This window comes from Trachemys scripta, chromosome 2, assembly GCF_013100865.1.
Source record: "Trachemys scripta elegans isolate TJP31775 chromosome 2, CAS_Tse_1.0, whole genome shotgun sequence".
NCBI classification, from domain to species: Eukaryota; Metazoa; Chordata; order Testudines; family Emydidae; genus Trachemys; species Trachemys scripta.
The window spans coordinates 150,869,243-150,892,502 of record NC_048299.1 but is presented as its reverse complement, the minus strand read 5'-3'; the positions used below and the strand labels follow the sequence as shown (position 1 = coordinate 150,892,502).

Sequence of the window (23,260 nt, the reverse complement as noted above, 5' to 3'; positions counted from 1 at the left end):
CTCTGCCTGAGCACAGAGCACTAGACAGAAGGGAGATCCATAGATGTTAAGGCCAGACGGGACCACTGCGGCCATTCAGCCTGATCCACAGGCCACAGAATTCCACCCAGGCATTCTTGTATCCAACTGCTTGAGCTATTGTGTGTGTGTGTATGTGTATATTTTTATACACACACACACACACTCGCGCGCCCAGCAATGCTAGTGCATGTTCCTCCTCTCCCCCATTCCTGGCAAACCTTTAGCCTCCGCTCCAGCCCCTGCCTTACGTTTGAAAATTCCATAACTTTTCAGGTTAATAAAGCTCTCGTTTGCTTCAGCTAGCACCTGTTTCTATGGTGACACTTGCAACCCAGAATCTGTTTATTAACCAATACAAGGAAATACACTGAAAAATTAATCTGGTATCAAAGCAAAGTGCTTAAGAAATCCCTCAGAGGTGAATGGCCCTGGCATGGGGTCCAGCTCCCCTAACGAGGGGGGCTGCTCCCTTCAGAGATAGCGCCTCCTTGGAAGCTGCCCTCAGCTCTCAGACCCACACACTCGGGATTAAGAGATCACTGCTGACAAAGCAGCCCTTCTCTCTTCATATCACACAAGCAGCTTGCTAGCCTAACGCCCTACTGGGGCCCTCTTTTCACACAGCTACCGTACTGCGCAGAAGGAACAGCTGTCGGCGTACCGCGTTCCTCGCTGAACAGATTGTTTCCTTTACCGGCCCTGCTGCTTCACCTTCAGGCATCAGAGTGCCCCTAATGAGAACACCTGGAGAGCTCCAAGGGGAGGCAGCAAGCCCTTGTCACAGGACAGTCCCCCTCATTCTCACCTACATCAGGAGAGTTTCTTTTCAGGAAAACAATATTCAGAGGCCAAATTCATAAAGGTGTCTTGAAACCATCAGCTTGAGGAAATGTAAACTTGGGGGTTACTGCTGGTTCTTGAGTGGAAGGTAGACATATGGGATGAGAGTATTATCTAGTGGTTAGATTATGGGGCTGAGGATGAGGGCTTCTAGGTTCTCTTCCCAGTTCTCAGAGTGGAGAGCAATCTAGTGGTTAGAGCCAGGGGCAGGGTGGTGGTCGCTGGGAGTCAGGAATCTTGGGTTCAATTCCAAACTCTGCCACTGACTCACTCTATCTGACCCTGAGTGAGGCTCTTAACCTCTCCACTGCTCACTTTCCTCAATCTTGCAAAGACTCCAAACATCTTCACTTGTGCAAAACCTCAGGCTAGCTCTGCCAAGCAACAGATCAGACCCAGGGTGGGTCTCTCTCTCTCTTTCTCTGCACTCAGGAATTCTCCTGGCTGGCAGAGTTGGTTTCCATAACAACTTTCTGTTACAAACATATTTTGATAAAAATAAAGTTAAAACAGCAAGGCTTTGGTGGAGTACAAATTTGCTGCGTTCTCTCTCTCTTTTTTGCTCTTTCTCCCCCTCCATCTTTCCCCCACAACGGGGGGGGGAAAATAAAGAAGTAAAACATAGCGTTTGAAGGACAGTATTTTCTCCCTTCTTTCTCTCTCCCCACTGAATACAAAATGAAAAGCCTTGTTTACTGGATTTCTCTGTAAACTGGTTCAGTCCCTGCCTAGTTACCTGATGCTCTACAGTATATACAGGATAATGTGATAAATTCATTTCCAATTCACTGCATTATCCTTTGAATATTTTAATGACTCATTGAATGGAGTAAAAAAAAGCTATTTCAAATGAACAATTATGCTGCATTAGAGTAAAGGCTGATTATATTTAAACACTGCTTGCATGGATAACGGGACATATCGACCTCCGCCTATAAGAGCTAATTTGGCTCTTATCTCTAAATAATTTTACACTGCAAATTACCATGAAAACCTAAAGGGCTTTAAAAACATTCATCAAAAGATATTATTCCACTTTGTAGCAACATTTTTATTTAAATTATTTTGAATGGGAGTGAAAGCATCTCTTGTGTTTGACAATCAGAGAAACAGCGTAGCCATCACTGATAAGGGAATGTAGAGCTGTATGGCAGAAGGTATTCTATAGATTAAGCCACTAAAAGTAACTGTCGGATAGTGGTAATGCTTTGGACTGAAACCCACACCTCCAAAAGGAAATTCAGCATGAACACCAAGACTTGGTGGAATGCCAAGGTATTGCAGAACATACAATGGTACTTAGCACTTGTCTAATGGCATCCATGTGAATAACTCAAAGTGCTTCAGTGGATGTATTAGTGGATTAAGCTTTCCTGGTGGATCAGTATAACCTTCATTTTGCAGATGGAGAAACTGAGGCACAGTGAGGCAAGATGATCTGCCCAAGGCCACTGAGTGAGTTGGTGGCAGAGCTGGGATTTAAGCCTAGATCTTCAGAATCACATTCATGTGCTTTAACTACTATCCCATGCTTCCTGTCCTGGAAGCTAAGGTCATGGGCATTAGAATCATAGAATCATAGAATAGCAGGGTTGGAAGGGACCTCAGGAGGTCATCTAGTCCAACCCCCTGCTCAAAGCAGGACCAATTGTCTACATGCAAGTTGATGATTTAAATTAAATTGAAATAAGCCCCTTTTCTCTGAAATAAGAGAGTGTCCACACTCAGACTTGTGCCAAAATAACAAAAGGTTTGAATTCAAACCACTAAGGGTTTCTCTACAAATGAAGATTGTTCCTGATTACAGCAGGGTGAGAATTTAAAGTGCAATAGCTATTCTGGAATAGCTCCATGTGTAGACAATCCCTAAATCATGTCAGTGCTAGTTGGTGTGTAGACAAGACCATAAATAGAAGCTATCTGAAGCAGAGACTTTAATTTACCAGGGATCTGATTTCTAAAGGTATTTAATAAGTGCCTAACAATGCAGCTAGGCACCCAATGAGATTTGCAAAATCAATGGGAGCCAGAAATATCCGACTAGTTGCTTAGCTGCATCTTATGTGGCTAAATACCTAAGGCTATGTCTTCACTACGGGGGGTGGAGAGGGTGTGTCGCTTTAAGATACGCGAATAGCGTAGCTGAATTCGACGTATCGGAGCCGACTTACCCCGCTGTGAGGACGGCGGCAAATCGACCTCCGCGGCTCCCCCATCAACGGCGCTTACACCTACCTGCGCCGATGGAGTAGAAGCGTCGATTCGGGGATCGATTGTCACGTCCTGGCGAGACGCGATAATTCGATCCCCGAGAGATCAATTTCTCGGCGGGTAGTGAAGACGTAGCCTCAGGCACCTGTAGTACCTAAATACACCACACTGACAGTATAAAAGGGGCATTGAAGCGAGTCTAAATGGCCTTGGTGTAAATGAGATGCAGTACCTATGTGTCTGTACAACATCTAGCATGATAAGGCCCCAATCTCTGTTGTCCCTTGCTGCTACTGCAATATAAACAAACATTAATAAATAGCTTTCAACTGGATCCAGCCCTGTTTCTAGACACAGACTCAGCGTAGTCAGAGATGGAAAAGCGCTACTTGGTCCCACTTAGTCTGTGCCCTGGAGGTCAGTGCAGGATTCTTCTCTTCAATCTATTTTCCTGGGCTTTATCTAGTCCAGTTATGTGAATTAGGGATGGGAGACGGACATAACTAAGAACACCCCCTCCTTCCCCAGAAGCTTACCCCTCAATAGAATGAACTCTCTCTCAGGCTTGTAGGAAGTTCTGAGCTAGTCAGGTAAGCAGATTATCACCCTCTCCCTGCCCCCCCCCCCCCTTATGCTTTCTGGTTGGGAATGGAAACAGAATTGCCTAAAAGTGTCAGGAGAAAACCTTGCCTTGCCATTTGGATGGACCTGCTTTGCCGAGAACGGAGCTTTAATCCGAATCCCTCCCTGCTTTCCTTTAGAAGCTCTTTTATTTTTGCAAAGACGACAATAATTAGAAAAAGCTAATGCACCGGAAGGATCTGTGTACAGAATGGAAAAAATGAGCTCAGGCTTTTTTGCATTTAGTAAATATAAAAATTAATGAGAGACTTTCAGGACCCTGTTAGAAATGCAGAAGGGCCCCTGTGAAGGATTTTTTTTTTAATTGTACATGAATCTCTGCAATTATTCTGAATGCTTTATTTTTTTTAGCCAATTAGGAAATGCATGGAAAGTATTAATATCCAATTTTAATTTGCTTAATATTCCTATTAACAATAAAAAGTCTAATTAAGGTATCTGTACAAAACGCCCTTAGCAGTAATTTCAGAGAATAATAGAGGAGAATGACTAGATATTTCTTGTTAAATGCATGCTGCAAATTAATTGATATCTTAATTAGACTTTAGTACTAAGATTATTAGTTAGATTGAATCAGAGCTGCAACACCTAATCTTTAAAAAATAAAATAAAATAAAATAAAATGAAAGCAGGCAACAGAGAGAGAAACAAGCTGCTTTTCTAAATGTTGTTTCTCTAAAGAAACTGATAATGCAATGAGAGAAAGGTTGGAAACAATGTAAGGAAGTTAGCACAAAAATAATAATAATGCTTCCTCCTCCTCTTGTGTCTTCCATGCCAGAATCTCACAACACATACACAAATTAATCTCCCTAACACCCTTGTGAGATAGGCAAGCATCATTACCGCCATTACCATACAAGGAGGTTAAGTGATTTGCTCAAGCTTGCACACTGAGTGGGAACAGAATCCAGGCCTCACCTCCCAAGTCTTTGTACCTACAAGACTGTTCAGTCAAAACAAAATTATTCCTCCTATTTGTTCTCTCCCCTTGCCACCAATGTAAATTCTCATTGATCATTTCCTTGTGAGAAATTTGATCCTTGAATTGCATATTCTTGCTGCTTATCCCTGGGTCGGCTCCAGGACACTGACTCATGGCAATCCATTATCGACAGTCATACCGCTGAACTGCAAGTGACTCAATAAATGTGTGTGGGGGTTTTTGTTTTAAGACTGTTCTATTTTCCTCAAAAGTTTCTGACAAGGGGACTACCCACAGCACTAGAGAGGGAGGTCTTCTCCAGACAACCTGCACTACAGAATGCAGAGGCTGGTGTTAAAACAAAGATGACACTTACCTTCCCATCCAATACTTGCATCACGCTAAAGGAAAGGGCCAGAGAAACTACAATCCCTGTTCTCTGATTAATGAAAGTGTAAAAGGGTTGAAAATAAACCTTACCCGAGTTATCTCAACTGGAGAAAATCCCAGAATCTAGGGTAGAACTAGTTGAAATGTTTCCATTGCAAATATATTTTTGACAAAAAAAAATGTGGAAAATTTTAGTTTTGGTTGAATTTTTTTTTAAATAAAAAAATGTTTTTATTTTCTGTAAAAATATTAGGTTGTCAGTTTAGGTTTCCCTCCAATCAAAAAAGTTGTCATGGGAAATTTTGAAAACAATTATTTCCCCAATATTCTTTACAAAAAATAATTGACATTTTTGGACCAGCTCTACTCTAACATATTGGATAAACAACCACCTACCTACCTTAACAGTCCTACCACTTTATATTTATATAGCAACCTTTCATCCTAGAGAGTTTCACATACAGAACCACAGAAATGCAGCAACCTCTGGAGAGTACATACAACATTTTACACACAATTTGCGAAGGAAAGGGAAAGCAATTTTTGGCCAAGAATACTGGGTCAAATCCTGGCACTTATGAAAAGCCCCAGACAGAGGCAATCAAAGAACGGGGCGGGGGAATTGTGACTAGACTGCATGCAGACTGTTGGGAAAAAAACACCAAGAATAGACTTGAAATATATTGGGCAACCATCGGCAGAGCTGGTCAAATTGTGGGGAAAAAAATAATTTGTAAATAATCGATTCAGCCACTGGCATGTGTGTGTGAGGGAATCAACAGATAAACTACTTGCGAATATTATTCAGGCAGCTCTTCTCCCCCGTGGTCTCTGATGGCCTCACAGAACAGATGGGACCTGTTTGTAAGGGCTCATCCAAAGAGGGTGCAGAGCCTTTGCGCTGTACAATTCTCAGTGTACCGCATCCAGCCTAGGAGGAGGAAACACTGAGAAGCCTCTGCTGGGATTTGAACCTGGGGTTCCAAGGAAGTATAGCTGCTATGCTTAGGTTCGCTGCTGTTAAGAGCTGATATAACAGCTAAGCTATGCCCCTCCTACCGGCTTCTAAACTGAGTTACCGGTCTCATCCCATTGCACACCCCAATGGGTTTTTATGCTCATTTGTTCCATGCTGAATGACTGATTATATATATATATATATATATATACACATACACACACACACACACACACACGAGAACATTTCCTTATGGGAGTAACTAACCACCTTGAAGCAGACCAGCTGTTCTGATTCCCTCAGGTAACTGCTCAAAATACACTCAGCCTGGGCAGTACAAATGAATAAAAGGACAGGGATTTCCTAGTGAATTACGAATCTCACAGTAATAGGGTACAGAGGGAAGTGCAGTCTTTCTGTCACACCCTGTACTAAGCATCAATCTCATGCTGGGTAGGATTATTGACGTTAACGGGACAGATCCAAGAGTCAACACAACACAAACCCCAGCATTAACGTGACCTCCCTTCCTCAATAAACTCTGCTTTTAATTTGGACTCCTGATGCTGAGAAACCCCAAAGCCTCCAAAATCTGCTCATGCCAGGCAGGAAGATGGGTTTGCTGCAAGCTCAGCTGTATGGAGCCAGAGTCAGCATTGAAGGAAGCAGGTGAACCAGTATCCAGGTCAGTGGAGTTGCAGCTGCTCCCATCTGAGCTAAGTTTGGCCTCTGGAATTGTACTGTCTACACCACCCATCCCATCTGCTCCATTCTCACTGTGTTCCACCTGCTGCATACTATCGCTCCAAGTCACGTGAAGACAAAATGTTTATCTTCCTGAGACTCGGGGCTTAAAGTATCAGGAGGTGACTGAAACAGAAGGTGCTCAATGTAGAATACCTGGATTTCACTTCCCCCAACTGCTAAGGATGTATCTCCATCTACTCTACAAAAGGAGGAAGAGGACAAGTGGGAGCTGAAGAAGGGGCATTAGTGAGTTAATGAATTACTAAGCCCTCATTTCACTGTGCAAAGCTCAGCTTTATAATACATGGAGAGTTGGGCAAGGCTTGTTTCCAGGTTTCCTTCTCTTTGTATCCGTGAAAACCACTTACAATCATTTGTAACAAGCCCTTGGTGAATGGTAAGGAAACATGGCACCTGTTGTTCCCCTACCCTGCAAGGTGGCTATTCAAGGCCCAAACCTGAAGCGGTACACAGGAATGAACCAGAGGAGGGACAGTAAGATGCAGGAGAAGCAATCCTGTAATGTCTCTTTTTGAGGCTACCCCACAAATTAGCCCATCGCCACCCTGCTCACTTAAAAGAACGACTATCCCTTATTTGAGCACAGGCTAAGGTCTGGCTGGGGGGAAAGTTAAATGAATGCGTTGAGAGACATTTACACACCACTGGTGTGATCCTATGCAGGAGAGAGGAGAAGAAAACACGGCCAGTACTCACTTTGATGTCAATGACAATCCAGTGTCTCCAAAAACGGTACTTTGGATTAGCTCTGTTCGGGGCGTCTGGATCCACCATGATCAGCACATACTTCTTATTCTGGAATATAAAAAAAACCCACCCCCAACCTTTGAAACACGCAGGTTTACAGTGCTTTCACAATTCAGTAGTAGGTAAATGCTCTCAGGGGAGAGAGGGCATAGGGCAAAGAAGATGGGAGAAGTAGGACTTTGGGATTCTCTTCCTAGCTCTGTCTCTCACTTAGTGAAGCTTCAGTGCGTAGTGGGTAGTACGCCATTAGTCTAGGGATGTCCATAAATACCCACAAAAGTACATACCCGAGGTACAATCCCATCATGGACCTCCGGTATGTACTCAGCTTGCTAGCCCACTCTGACCCCGGCACAGAGCTCTTTTCACTGCTGTTGCTACCTGCACTCGTTGGATTCAAGCTAGGTTGTGTAGGCTAGCCTGTGCAGAGCTTTTGCTGAGTAGATATACCACTGTGGGAATTAATCACAGGTTAGGACAGAGCCTGCCTCTTGCCATGTTGTGTCTGTCCTGAGGAATGTCAACTTCAAAGGGCATCAGTCCAGGACTTTCATCAACCCTGAATTCTCTCTCTCTCTCACACCCACCCCCACTGTAACAGTTATATTTGTGTATGATCCTCAGATGAAATGAGCTGTAAAAATGCAACGTATCCTATTACTGAGTGCTTCATGCTAAGCCTGGATTCCTTCTCCTGACATTTTATTCCTCGTGGCCTAAACTTCCTCCAAGAGCTCACAGAGGAAGAATGGGCTTTTGTAACAAGTCCAAATACAAGGCACCGGAGAGAATTTTCCCCAACCGTTCACTAACCACATCCTACTGCAGAGCAGCACAGAGAGACGTGCCGTGACACAAGGGGTTTTCCACACAGAGGCTTGCATTCCACTGGAAATGAGGGACAGGATATAGTCTAATCTCAGAGACAGAATCTCACAGCCCCTGTGCACTACCCTGCTGGGTCAGTTGTGTGAACAGTCTGGTAGCAAGGGGAAAAAGTCTCCCCACCAACTAAACAAAACACTGACTAAATTAATTCAGCCGAAAACAGGAGCTTCCAGGGCAGAGCAGGCCGATGAGCTCTCTTAAGTCCAGTACCTTGCGTCTGGTCATAAGTGATACTTCAAGAAGGCAACATAGCTCCATAATGCACTGTAAGTGGAAAAAGTAAACCTGCCATTTTAATAAACCATCTCAGCGTGTTAGCTGGTGTTGCTACAAATGCTATTGATGGCCATAAAATGACCCAGACCCTCTCAGTTATTTTGATCCATTTACATAGGCTTGGGGCTTGTGATAGGTGCTGGATTGACAGCCCTGGAAGAGGAAAGCCTCTCTATATCCAGAGAACAGGTGTAGCGTGGCTAGCAGCAGGGCAAGCATTCTCCAGTCACTGCGCTTCCTGAGTTCTGCAGACACCGCCTTGGCGGGGGGAGTTTCTGTGCCTGACCTGCCCTATTACTAAAGGAGGACACTAGCAGTGGTGGTTCTTGCAATGTGGACACCTGACCGAACCCACAGGCACCTCATTCCAGGCTGCTGATAGATAGTAACAATAGTTTGGTCCTTGCCACCCTGGACTGGGTTTGATGACCTCTGGATGCTGAGCTAGGAGAGCCTACAGATCTCAGTGGACTTGGCAGGATATTGGGTTCCGGATGATCCTGCAAACACATAGATCATTAAGGGACCTACAGGTTAATAAGATCTGGAGATGGACCCAGCAGCCCGCCAGCAATGCAGCGGGCTGGTGGCAGCGATTCCATAGCACACTTTGGGGTCAAAATTTCCTACATTGGCTACGAAATTTAGCCACATGACTCCCACTGAAATGAAAGAGAGCTGTGTAGCTATATGCCCTTGTCACCTATGAAAAAATCCCAGGTGGAGGTTAATAGCAAGCTCTTTGGTGCAGTTCTGTGTTGTACCAGACCTTGCACAGGGGGGCCCTATCCCATGGCTGGAGCTCCCAGGTGTTACTGCAATACAAATAGTAATATTACAGCACTTTAACCTCAGCAATCCCACTGGAGATAAATCACAATCTGCCCACTTTTACAGATAGTGAACGTGCGTCAATGGGCTTTTCTACCAGCAGAGCTGTGCTGGTTTAACTTAAGATGTAAACTTAAAGAGATTTAGCTAAAACAGTGCAAAAAATTGTGCGGACACTTATTTCAGTTGATCTTGATAAATCTATTAGGACCAGGTTTAAACTAAACCGAAATTAGGCACTCGGACTGAAATATGGGTGTCCATACGGGTTTGCGCTGATTTTACTAATCTGGTTTATTTTCAAATGGTGCAAGCTTGTGGGTAGGCAAAAGCCACAAAGATTTTAAGAGCCTGACCCTAAGAAGCCAGGTACACCTGCAATTCTGACCAAGGTTCAGATGTGGGATTAAAATCTAGCAATTCCTGGTTCCCAGTACTGTATTCTAATTGCTAGCCCCTCCCTCCCCAAACTTAATGCTGCACTGCACTAGTAGACCCAACCCGAAACATTGTTTGAAATAGCATCCAATGAAAATATTGGATGGCAACACTGAAACTGGAGATTATGGGAGGGGGGAAAAAAATCCCAGGCTGCAAGTGTGAAGGAATTTGGGTTCTAACTTTAGGTGGGTACGTGGCTGAATGCTGTGTTTGTGAATCTCTTGCTTCGATTTCGGCGCCCAGCTGGTGGGAACAGAACGTGTAGTCATGGGACTGTCAGCGTGTGCTGTCCAGGTTAACATGTAGCATTTCTATTACTATTAACAGACTTTCCGCTCCTCACTCCATCTGTTCTTCGAAATAATTGCAGTTGTACAGACCATGCCTTCGCTACAGGCAGGCTCTGGGGAGAGGATAGTGCTTTTATGCAAAAAAAAAAAAAAAAAAAAAGTGTTAAAAAATAACAGCAAACACGAGAATAGAGTGTGAGCGAAGTTAACAGCAGGCTCAGAATTCGGTACAGATTGTGGCCTATCAAGGCAGCATTGCACAGAGCCTTGGGCTGGTCAGACTAGGCCATTCTGCATGAGGGAAGAGAGGTTGTATCAGTGCAAGGCATGCTCCATCCCCACTGTGGGTTTGGATATTTTTTTTTTCATTCTGACGTAGCAGGACTGATTACTCTGAACCTGGATATGCCCTGAGGGTGGAACATGGGCGTGATCCTTCCCCTGCTCCCCAGCAGGATACAGTTAATTCACACTGACGTCAGGGGGCAGTGCGGTACCAAGCCCTAGATCAACACAGAGTCAGGACCTGTTACTCTCTCTGCTTGGGGCAGGGATGGAAGCAGCAGTGTGGGGGGCGCTTTAAGTCACGTTTGTTCTCCTCCTGTCCTGGGGCTGCTCTATCTTACGCTCTGCTTGTCATGCATGCTCCAGCCTGGACTCAGGTGGTACTCCCTACTGTCGGGGCTGGGAGCAGGACTCTTACATCAGCTTTGTAGCTGCTGGGCCTGCCCTGAGCAGGAGGATTGTCAGGGGGACGTTTCTACCTTCTAAGACCCCTTTACACTGCCAAAGGAACTGACAGTCGGGCCCTCCACGTGCATGTCATGTGCACCAGGCAGAAGCCACATCAAAGCAATTAGCAGCAAAAGGTGAACTGCAAACGGCTTGGCTCAGCTTGGAGCAGAACCATGGATGCTCCTCTCGAGTTCAGTCAGCCCCCCTGAGCTGTGATTTGGGGTCATTGCTCTCACGCGTTATGGTGACTTCCTGCTTTTGGTTGGGCCAGAAACACCCCAAGAACAGCCTCTGGGATGGTATTCCAGCTCTTCCATTCCAGAGGCCCAGGACACCCCAGCACCTGCTGAGGACTGGGGGTGTGGAGTTCCTCAGGGAAGCCTGAAAATGCCAGAGGTTTGTTCGAAGCCTGAGCAAAAGATTCTCTTGGCTAGGAGGCAAAGGCATTCCCAAAAGGCATCCTAATAGAGATAATCCCACACCTTCCAGCCAAAGATAGCAAAGCCTGTCACAGACATGCAGAAATCTTCTCAGTGGGTATTATCATCTCCCATGCAACAGAGAGGGAAACCAGCTTGCCTCTCCACAAAGCAGTGGATCGTTAGCTTACAGTGTCTTTCATAGCTGGTAACAGAATGCAGGAATCCTGACTTCCTGGCTCTGGTCACTGGACCCCCCCGGCCTCAGAGCTGAGACTAGAAACCAGGAGTCCTGCCTCACAGGCAGCCATTGGAACCATTGCATGCTTGCTCCTGAGATTGCACCAGGCCAGATTTTTAAACCCGACCTCGTTTCGCTTTAGAAGTGACGTTGTCACATGCTGAGGACCGGCAAAGGGGGCTCTGGCATTTTAGACTGTTTGTGTGCCAGCCTGAAAAGGACACGGGAGCCCTGATGCTGGTGAATTTATTTTTTTTAAAACCCTCTTTTGACATGGGCTAACAGCATTAGCTCCTGTCAAGACTCCAGAGAGGGAATCAGCCCACAGTGAGGCTGGAGCTGCTCAGCTTTCTGGGCATGAATCAGTCCAAGAGATTAATGGAGGGGAGGGGACTTGGTTTAAATCAGAAAACTCCTCAATCCTCTCGCTTCTCAAGAGGAACATACATTGTTTTTGCAGACGATGAAGGGAGAACGAGAGGAAGGGGAAAGCCGTTTCCTAGCGACTATCCCAAATTCTTTAATTTTTTTATAAGTACCTCAGCTTTTCATACCCTTCTCTCCCTTTCCTTTTCAGCAGTAATGAGCCCAAAGGGCTAACGGCCTCAGACCTGCAAGCTGCCTGCTTGGCCAAGATTCTCAGGCTCTATTCCCTGCTCTGCCACTGGTTTGCTGTGTGTGGTCTTGGTGTGGAAGATATAGTGTGTCTGCGCTGGTGGGGAGGGGTGCCGAGGGAATCCCTGGAGACATTCCAGACAGAATTCCTTGAGGGTAGCCTGTGCTAGAGTGGAAGTGGCACTGTCCTTTTACAGGGTGCACCATCTATTCCCACTGGGTTTATCCAACCCCATCTTCTGCGATGATCCTTTGTGGGTATTTATGGACATCCCTAGACTAATGGCATGACTCTGCCATGGTCACTCAGGAAAGTCAGTGGCAAGAACTGATTGGAGTCCTAGACTAGTACCTTAACCTCCAGGTCAGCCTTCTTCTCTATCCCATATGGTCCTATGATTGCAGGGAATGGACACTGGACACTGATTGTCGAACCACGGGCATTCCTTGCACCCTCTATCTACGGTTGTGCATACCCACAAAAGCCCAACCATTCTGAGACTGCTCTGTGACTCAGTTTCCCTATCTGTAAAATAGGGATAACACACTATGATGTGGGAGGGGGAAGAGTTAATTAGTTACCGTCTGTTGAGTGCTTTGATGATGAAAGGTCTAAGCGTCACGTTTTAGCTGCTAATTGCATCTGGGTGGAAGCGGCACTATATATAATTATTTTTTAAAAGCACGAGCTGTTCAGATTAGCCATCGTTTTGGAAACTTGCTCCGAGCGAGCGAGGACTTTGTAAGAACCAGAGACAGCATGGCAGGCAGGGAGGATTGGGGTAGAGGGGGATTAACGTATTGAGGATATGCTTCTGAATAGATCCAGAGGAGACAGGGCAGGACAGGAATTAAAGATTTATCCAAATGAAAGCAAACAGGGTGTTAAGCAACACACATGTAGAGCTAGTGGTTTCCTAGGTAACAAGTGCACCATGGAACTGCCACACGTGCACAGCCTAGTGCATTTCTGCTGGCAACTGAACAATGCAAAGGAATGAGTCAGGGCCTACGCTTGCAACACAAGGGCGGGTTTGACTCCCCAGAGAGGGATAGATTAAACAGACTGACCCCAGATTGCAGTCTGAAAACTGGAGCAATTAAATAAATATACATGGTGCCATCTGTAAGATCTGTGAATTGTGACACATACAAGAGGGGTGGGGAGAGTTGTTCTGGAAAGAAGTGATGAATACAGAATATCTGGGGAGGCGTGTCTGGGCTAGAGCATCAATAAGTGCTCAGGGTGAAACCCAGGCATATTCACAACTCACACCGGTCCAGCCGCTGAGGTTAACAGACCTTTTAAGTAAATCTGAGCCATTTTAGAAAAACCATGCAAAATTCAGAGTTTACCTGTCTTTGATGCAAAACGTGGCAGGGCTCAGTGCAGTGGGCCTAGCTTCCCTTTGAAACTGTGAGTTCATTTGTCCTTCAAATTTAAGAGCAAGACTCAGGTGGTGAAAACCCCTGGATCCACCACTCCCTCCCACCTCCCCCAGATACTCACGAGAAACCCTGCAAAACAGAACAGAAGGGTTTCACGCAGTTCCAGTCTACACCTTGCTCCCATCAAAGAGCAATAAATACACTTTGCCGACATCAGGTACTCGCAACTTCTAGATCATGTTCCAGTCCCACCCCCTGTCAAAAGACTAATCTTGTACCCAGGCATTTGCAATAGCAATTTACACTTATAACGAGCGATCTCTGGAACGGCTAGAGCACTCATCCCAGGAATCGAGCACTTTTCATTACAAATTCTCAGAGTTTTGCAAACCTCAAAGAGTGTGAAAAGCAACTGTTTATAGTACTTATATGGCCCCATTACTAGAGTATCTGAGCAGCTCACAACTGTTAATGTACCTATCCTTAGGGTTACCAGACAGCAACTATGAAAAAACGGCACACGGGGTGGGGGGGAATAGGCGCCTATATAATAAAAGGTCCCAAAAAACGTGACTGTCCCTTTAAAAACGGGACGGATGGTCACTCTCCCTATCCTCCCAATACCCCTCTACGGTATTATCCCCATTTTACAGCTGTGGAATTGAGGCACAGAGAGATAAAGGGTTGGCCTAGATCACACAAGAAGTCACAGCAGGGAACTGACCTTGGGTTGCCCAAGTCCCAGACTAGCACGCTAAGCATGTGTCTGTTGGGTGGCTCCATGATTGTCATCGCTCAGGGTACATCTGCACGGCAATCGGGGATCTGATCGCAGTGCCTGTAGACATTTGAGCTAGCTCAAATAATAGCTGTGAAGCTGCAGCAGGACGGGCTGTGCAATCCTACTCAGGAGCCGAGCAATGAATGTGAGCAGCTAAGTTTGTGCTAGTGCATCTTCGCTGGTATTGTGACTTGAGCTAGCTAGATCAAAGCTAGATTGGGTATGTCTACACATGCTGCAGTTGCACCACTGACTGGAGTGTAGACATATACTAAATGACCTTTAGTTCAAGTTTGTCCAAAAAATATTTCCTTCTAGGTGCCAATGCTGGAAACTCAGCCTGATATCTGAGAATCAAGCTGGGTTCTTTCTGGCTCATCCCTGGTAATAAAGATTCTATAATAGGCACATAGTGAGCAATTCTGTTGCTCGTGCATGACCAAGAGTGAATTCCAGCTTCCTCTTCTGTGGCTAACGGGAGGGAAAAGCAGTAAAAAGAATCACTTGCAGCTAAATAAGCCAGTGTGGCTCTGAACACACATAAGGAGCAGAACTGATAGGATTTTTATAGGCACTTTTTTTAAACCATAGCCTCACCTCAAGTTTCAGGTCCGTATTATTAACCCAATTTAACAGAAGATAAACAAAGGTGGAACGCCCTGCCTAAGGGGCCAAGTGGCAGAAGCTGTGACTTTGACCCAGGCATCCCAGCGCTCTCTTTGGCTCTAACCACTACACCACACTCCTCAACCCCTCCCTGCAATATAAAATGCTTAATGGAGACGTCGTTGATTTTATAAGAGACTGGAATTCCAACACAATCTGTAGTGCTGATGAACCACTAGCTAGCCAGCCTACAATATTTGTGCATGCTCTCCCGCATCTCCCCAGGGGCTAAGCAGAACTAGGCCAGCCAAATATTTATGCAACCTAATGTTCTAATAATAATTGATTAATCCAGGATCATTAAAGTCAGACTCTAAATTTGTTAGAAGGTCTATTCCCAGACTGAGCCTTTACATGCTTTAGGAAAAGGTTTTATTCGCTATCAGAAGAGAATGGCTTCTTTCTGTGTAGCAGGCTAGACCATTAAGTTTCTTCTGATAAAACAGCAATTGTTACATTAAACTGGTAATGTTACTAAAGAAGAGAAACATAGCGTTCAAGTAAGGGGTCTGTCCTGCCCTCGGTGCATATCTGTACGACCTATTAATGCTAATACAGGATGAATACGTGTATGCAACATGGAGAACTGCCACTACATGCATACCCAACTCCCATAAAACATTAGTGGGAGGCATACGCTATGAGGGACATCACCTGCTCTGTTTCATTAAGGGTTTTGTGTGTGCGTTTTAAACAGCCATTATTCCTTCATATAAAGGCATACCATAAGCACATTCTGGGCTTACCCAAAATGATTATCCATGAAAACAGGCTATGAAATTACTTCATAACCTGCAAATCCACAAGATAAGAGTGGCTGGATTGGGGCAATGGGGGGGAAAGAGTGTTGATTCCACACAGATCATAAGAAGTTAGGGCCAGATTTTGATCAGAGTTACACCAGGGTAAATCCGGAGCAAAGACAGTGAAGTCAGCAGAGTTATACTAGTGCAATCAAGATCAGAATCTGCCTCTTTTAGTCTTTACCTGGCACAGTCTATAAAAGGTAAAGTCGGCCTATGCAACATCATACTTAAAACCACAGCAGCAGAGATGGAAAAGAAGATTGTCTTGGGAAGCGAGGCTGCCTTCCTTCGCGACAGCGCTAAATTGTCTGCAATTGATAATGATGACGGCAAACGTATTCTTTTCATTTTTCCGGAAATAAAAAGTATATCTAAAAATCTGGAAGAGACAATTCTGCTCTCATTCCCCACACCCTCACCTCTAACACACACATAACGAGTAATTGGACAGTTTAGGCCCCACTACAACAAGCCTGCTGGAAAGAAGTTAAATTCACTAAGTGGCAGTACAAAGTTAAAACAAATTTTCCCCCACTCTCCCCCCAACAACAGACCACAATAACTGAGAGGGAGGCTGTGGCAACTGTTTCTTCGGCTGAGACACACTTTTACTGAGATCCAGAGAATTCATCCCTGAACCCTTCCACTTTATTATAATTTGCCCAATGTCCTAAGGAAATGGATTTGGGAACAGCTTAATTATTGAGGACGCTGCCTTGTCCCCCGGTTTCTGCTCAATCACAGGCTAACGCTCAGAATGAAGCGAATGTGCCTGGCTGCGTTTTAGAAACCCTGTGTGAGAGGAGGCGGCAGGAGGCGAGCAGTCCCTGTGACAGCGCCCAGCCTTCCGTCCCAATCTCCGTCACACGAGAGGATGTGTAGATTGGTGACATTCGACATTTTCTGACAAATATTTTGATGCAAGATGGCACCTCAGTCACAAATTATTTTCAGAGTCCTGCTGAAAAAGGGATCGTGCTGGGTGACATTTGAAAACAATCAGACCATTGTTCCCTGTCCATGAGGTAAGGGGTCAGCAAGGTATAGTAGCCTCCTGTGGGTCCCGCCCAATTTCCCACTGCCTCATGTCTGCTACAGTTGTTCACACCAGGGCAGAGTGAGTATTCAGTGCTGCTGCCAGTGGGCGCGAGTGCTGACTGGGTAGCGTGTGCACAGGTGCAAGGCAGCGGAGAATCCAGCATGCTCTTAGTCCTTGTGTAGGCTTGGGAATAGCCACGATCCAGCCCGCAGCGGCCAGCAGTTTAGCTGCACCACTATCAACCCCTCGGTATAGAAAACAACTTGAAGTGTTGAGCAGGGGCTGACCCCCAGTTAGCTCAATCGCTGCAACGCTGGCTTGCCCTGGGCTACCCTTAAGACTCAGGTCGACATAGTTACAGTGCTCAGGGGTTTGAAAAACCCACACCCCGGAGTACCATTGCTATGCCAACCTAGTCCTGGGGTAAATGCAGCTAGGTCAGTAGAAGAAAGCTTCCATCAACCTAGTTACCATCGCTCTAGGAAGCAGGGTTCCTATAGCAATGGAGAAACCCCTTCTGTCTCTGTACAGCTGCACTATATTAGGGGGTTGTAGCGGGATAGCTCTGGTGCTGTTGCGCCAGAGTGCAGGCGTGGCCTGACAGCTCTGTCTGTTGGAACAGCTGGCTTTGGGGTCAATGCCGCAGCAGCTACAAGAATTGCTGGCCGCCGGCTGCTACATCAGGGACATTCCTGTATGTTATATTCCTTCCCCTCTGCAACCTATTGCTCCAGTGGCTGGTCACAGTCAACCTACTAAATCTTACTTCTCAATGCTCATCCCTGCTTGACTCACCAATGGAAGGAACTCTCATGGGAGCCTCCAGTGCTAATGGGGCTGGCCCAATGGCTGTGTGCAGGGTTACAGTGGGGTATAGAGGATCGCATCTGAATGGCTGAGCCTTTTTTAGATTGCAGGCTCTTAGGGGCAGGGACTGTCTGCTCATCTGTGTTTTGTACCACACTGAGCACAATGGGGGGCCCCATGCTTGGCTGGTCTTTAGGCATGACTGTAATAGACCCAACCAAGCACTGTTTCTCCTAGAATGCATGGTGCAGGCATCACAGAGGGGCTGTATAGGAGGCGGAGAAACAGTGGGGTCCAGAGCGAGCCTGGATCCATGCCTGGCCATGGCTCATCTGCTGGGTCCAGGGAGCAAGGCCACCGTGGAAACAGTTGGCAGGAGATGGGAGGCCCAGACACTGCTATGATGGAGGCTGGGCAAGGACCCGGAGAGAAGGGCTGGGGGTGAAAGGGCGTATTTGAGACAGTCCGAGGGCTTCCCGTTAACATTCTACAGCAGGCCCGTGACTGGCTGCTTCCTGCCCGAAAGCCTCGTTTTCAAATGTCAGTGCCCCAAGGAGGAGTCCAAACAGGGCCGCCCAGAGGATTTGGGGGCCTGGGACAAAGTAATTTCGGGGGCCCCTTCCATAAAAAAAAGTTGCAATACTATAGAATACTATATTCTCGTGGGGGCTCCTGTGGGGCCTAGGGCAAATTGCCCCACTTGTCCCCTCTCTGGGCAGCTCTGAGTCCAAATCCTACCACGTTAGGATGCTGAAGACACAGGAACTGCCAGACTGGAGAAGAGCTGTGAGCTGATCAGACCAATTAGGGCTTCAGAGGAAGGAGCAGGAAAGCTCCTAATCTCTAGTAAGCAACTGTCTTAAGCCCTGCAGCATGAGGTTCACGATCTCTTCCAAAATATGTTCGTATTAACTATCATCATTCTGGAAATTCTGCTTATTGTCTGAATCTCGCTGAGGTTTTTGGCCTCACCAGCATCCTGTGGCAACGAGTTCCATAGTGTCGTTATCCATTGAGTGAAAAAGTATTTCCTTTTAGTGGTTTTTAGCATCTCGCCTTTTCCCCTGATTCTCCTCTTGTTCTTGTGTTCTGGAAAACCTGCACGTGCACATCCCGGGGCCAGTCTGAGCCTGCAGGGCCGAGATGGGATTTCAATGTTGTTCATGCAACCACAAGAAGAGTCGGTTCCTTCTCCTGTTGTGCAAGGGGGCAGCAGAGTCACGCAGGTTTAAGCAAGAAGAGCTCAGCCTTGGACGAGGGTCTCAGAAGGAAGGTTCAAGGTCAGGAAGCAAAGCAGCTTGAGGTTTTTAACTGGCATTCTTTATTAGGTGACAAACATGTGCCCCGTCCTCTACAGTTGCAGGTCTGGCTCCCTTCTGACAGAGAGGTTGCAGACACAACCTCTGAGGGTGTGTCTACACTGAACCTGGGAGTGAGCTTCCCAGCCCCGGGCCACAGACTTGTGCTAGCAGGGCTAGTGTGCTAAAAGGAGTGTGGAGCTGTTGCAGCTCGGGCTCTCAAGCCGGAGGGGCACAGGGAGTGTACACAGTCTACACCCAAGAACAGCCCTTTTAGCATGAGCCTGGCTAGCGCAAGTCTGCCGACCCAGGCTGGGAAGCTCACTCACAGGTGTGGTGTACACGTAGGTGCTGGAACTCGGGGTGCTGCCACACCCCCTGGCTTGAAGTGGTTTCCATCATATACAGGGTTTACAGTTTGATTCAATGGCTCTCAGCACCCCCACTGTATAAACTGTCCCAGCGCCCCGGGCGTAGACACACTAAAAGTCCGGCTTAGAACCACGAAGGGTTTGCTTGCACAGCAGCTGGGAGGTGCAGTTCCCAGCGTGGGCACGTGCTAGCTCTGACCAGGCCAGAGCACTATGGTCCTGGTGGCATAGAGAGTGGCTTGGGCTAGCTGCCCAAGTGCAATCCTGTCAGAAGTCCTAGGTACATACCCAGACGACTAGCCCGAGCTGCCAGCTCACTCCAAGCTAGCGTGCGTATGTCTGCCCTAGCTGCTGTGTAGACATAGCCTCCCTACTGATAGCACTGAGGTATGGCCCAGCGAGTTCTCCTAGGAGGTGAGGTCATCCCAAAGGAGACTGGCTAGGCTAACCTGTCCAACCATCACCAGCTCATACTTGTGTGGTGAGGCTCCAGCCAAACCCTTCAGCACCGAGGGCCGGGAGTGAGACAATGGGCCTTTACCCTGCCGTGGAGCTCAGAATGGAGGAGATGGAGGGGCAGGCCCTTGCTCCACACTGGGGCTGGGAGTAGCCTATGAACACATTTTTATTCCTTTCTTTTTAAAAGGTGCAATTACAACAGAGAACAAAATATCCCCCCTCACGCCAGCTGGGGATGACTGAGATCCACTCACCCCCAAGCTGGCCATAGGCCCCAGAGCTATCAGACCCTATTTCCCACCCTGGGGCAGAGCCTGCCCGGGCAAGCTTTTCCTACCAACTTTTACAGGCTGCATGAGAAAGCAGGGTCCTCTCCCCATCCGAGAGCTGCATGCTGGAAGGGAATGCAGCAGTGAGGAGCCATTATTCGGAGCTGGGTATTGATGCCATGAACTCCTCCGGCATGATGGGAGCCATGCGGCTGTGGTAATTGCTGAACCCTGTGCTACCAGACACCTCTGAAAAGCTAAAATGACTTTAAATGCCTAAACATTTTAAAACAAACCTTGGAACAATTCAGCTTCTACCTCCTCGCCTGATCTCTCTCTCTCTCTCTTCCCCCCCTCCCCTCGTTTTTACGGTTTCGAGAGCTGTTTTACGCCTCATTACCTGCACACTGTGAGTGATGTCTGTCGGTCCTGGAGCTGTAAATACCTTAAATCATGCTTCATTAAGAATATCTATGGTGCTATTAAAGAGCTATAATAGACAACGAGTTAACAGATGATTAAATATGAACTCCATTTGTGTCAGTCACCAGCTCACGGGAAGAGGCTTTAAGTTTTTTAAACTCGCACTCATTATCTGCTGAAGTGCGGCTCGGGCGGGCTCTGGGTTTGTGAGAGGCAGCTGAGGAAAGCGCGCTCTCATGGCGCTGTGGAGGGGCTGCTTAAATTAGAGCGCAGCTTGAAGAATTGCTTTCCCCACCCGTCACTTTAGTGCCTTCCTGCAGGATACCCACCCTCCGCTCTCGAGTTAGAAGGGAGCAGCTTGCTTTCTCCATCTCTGGGATTTGTTATTCGGAGCTGACAATGCTGACAGCCCTGTTTCCATGCATACAGTCAAATACCACTTTGAGACACATGCAACAGATCAATCTTTAATGTCTGGTAGCCAGAGATAAATAAAGAGGAATGATGGGGGAAATAGAGGAGAGAAAACACGTCAGGATGCTGACTGCCTTACACAGAGCAGGACAGGGAGAGGATGTGAGCAAACCCACAGCATCACTCACCTGGGTAGCACTGTGAAGGCCAAGACTCCAAAAAGCAGGAGGAAAAACAAAGGGGCCAACGGAAATCACAAAGATGCAAAGCTAGGTGCCTTTTTTCACGGTTTTGACATTTCTGTGTTGTTGTTGTTTTTCTTTTTTTGCCCTGTTCAAAACAACCTGCAATTGACACGGATTCACAAAACGTTTGGGTTGAACTGAATCTGCATTTTTTGTTTTTTTGTTTGTTTTTTTTTAAAGTTTGGCTGAAAAATGTCGCCACGTTCTAGTTCTAATCTTTGCTCTGCTATCAATTCACTGTTGGTGAAAGTCACGGCTGTGCAGCTAAGAGTGTGCAGAGGAAAGCGCATCAGACCTCAAGTGCTAGTTATACACCTGTTGCATCCTCTGGCCCTGCGCTTTATGCCTGTATTCTTTGTGGCCAGGACTCTTGCTCAAGAACTGGACTTGTTAGCCACTCGCCCTGCTGCAGTCTGGCACACAGCTCTAGAAATGCTTTGGTACTTACCCCATTGTCTTTCAAGGCGGATGGTTGCCACCCCTAGCAGCCAGCCAGCGTAAGACCTATACGTCACTTACTTGTCACATGAAGCTGTCAGAATAGACCTTAACTAGGGCACATGACCTTTGTCTCCATGTTCCATATGTACCAAAAGCAAAGCAATTACTGGTTGAAACTGATTTACATGGCTCTTTGCACAGGGGTGAATTATATCCTGCATGGTTTTTGCAAGGCACTCCGCCTTTCTGTGCCTCAGTTTCCCCCCCCCCCCCCCCATAAAATGGTAAGGATGATAAACACTCCATATCTCACAGGAGTGATAGGGGAACAAATTAATATTTCTATAGGTTTTTCTATGGGTGAGATGCACCATAGGTCCTTATTTCTTATTACTGAGAAAACACCTTTAGCCCCTGCTGCAAACGAGACACATGTGCATTCCTGTCTATCGCATGAAATACCCTGCTTTTTGTCCCAGCTCATTGCTGCAGTAGACTAAACGGAGTACCCAAAACAGACCCTTAGCAAAGCTGCGCGACTCATGTGGACCATGAAGAAGTTCAACAGAAAGAGGATGTCTTTCCTTGCCCTGTGCAAACCAGAGGAAGAATCTTTGCCCATTCCCAATGCTGCTTCACTGTGCACTTGCCTATTAGCAGGACCTCAGTGCTCAGAGCACAGAACGGCACAGGGAAGGCTGAAACATTGATCCCCAGGGGCAGTGTTAGCGAGGACAGTAATTGAATCTCGCCACGTATATTCAGTCACATACCATTCTGCGATTAAGTTAACTGGAAATGCCATTTCCGTATTGTTCAAACTCTAAGTGGCAAAGCCCCCTTATCATTTACTACCAGTCCCCTCTGCTCTCTCTTTCTGACCTCGCCTAGCCTGCGGTACTACAGATCAGGCTGGATCAGCCTCTTGGGTCAGGGAAAGAAATTAATCCTGGCTCCCCTTGGGAATGCAGCCTCACAGCTCATCCACAAAAGATTACATGTGCTAGAAGAGAATGGAGAACTATCCATCCACAGCTAGTTACTGAGCTCCTAAAAAGCGTTTTGACACTTGCTGGAATAGACCTTCTCTGCCAACCCCATCGCTGGGGACTGAATGCTAGTTCACGACCGCACTTCCCTAGCCCTTTACCTTTGGCTGTTTACTCTCAGAATATTTTTCTGCAAAAGTCCCAAAAAATAGAGTAGAATTCCCCAAGTCCCACCTCCACCCGGACACCAGTGATCCAAACCAAGAAATCGCTTTGGCAAAAACGGTCCAGTGCAGAAAAGAAATAACCCCTTCCCATCACAGAAATGATTCTTGCCTAGAATAGGAGTGAAAGGAGAACAGCTCAGAACTTCCCTCTCCAATAAATAAAGAAAATAAACCAGCAGGCCCACTTGTATGTGGTTTCCTGTTTGTAAACTAACGGATTTTTTATTTCCAACCTGAAACCTGATTTCCAACATCTAATTGGTTTGAATGGGGCCCTTTTTGCAGCAGGAGGAAGATATGAAGCTTACAGTTTCTACAGCTGCTGGAGATACCAAGTCCAAGCTGAAACAATAAATGCCACATGTCAGAATTCATTGCATCTAGCCTACATGATTGAT

General features: G+C 46.5%; 1 protein-coding gene across 5 annotated transcripts in view; it reads right to left on the bottom strand.

Annotated features, from left to right (window-relative positions):
• The window catches only part of PEBP4 (phosphatidylethanolamine binding protein 4), a 218,759-nt gene that overhangs the window by 115,305 nt on the left and 80,194 nt on the right, over positions 1-23,260 (bottom strand). For 4 of the 5 annotated variants that reach the window (XM_034761859.1, XM_034761860.1, XM_034761858.1 and 1 more), the window contains exon 4: positions 7,452-7,550. The exons of the other annotated variant lie outside the window; for it this stretch is intronic. In XM_034761859.1, the coding sequence (XP_034617750.1) occupies positions 7,452-7,550 (99 nt within the window). The remainder of the gene's footprint in view (positions 1-7,451; positions 7,551-23,260) is intronic. 5 annotated transcript variants of the gene reach the window in all.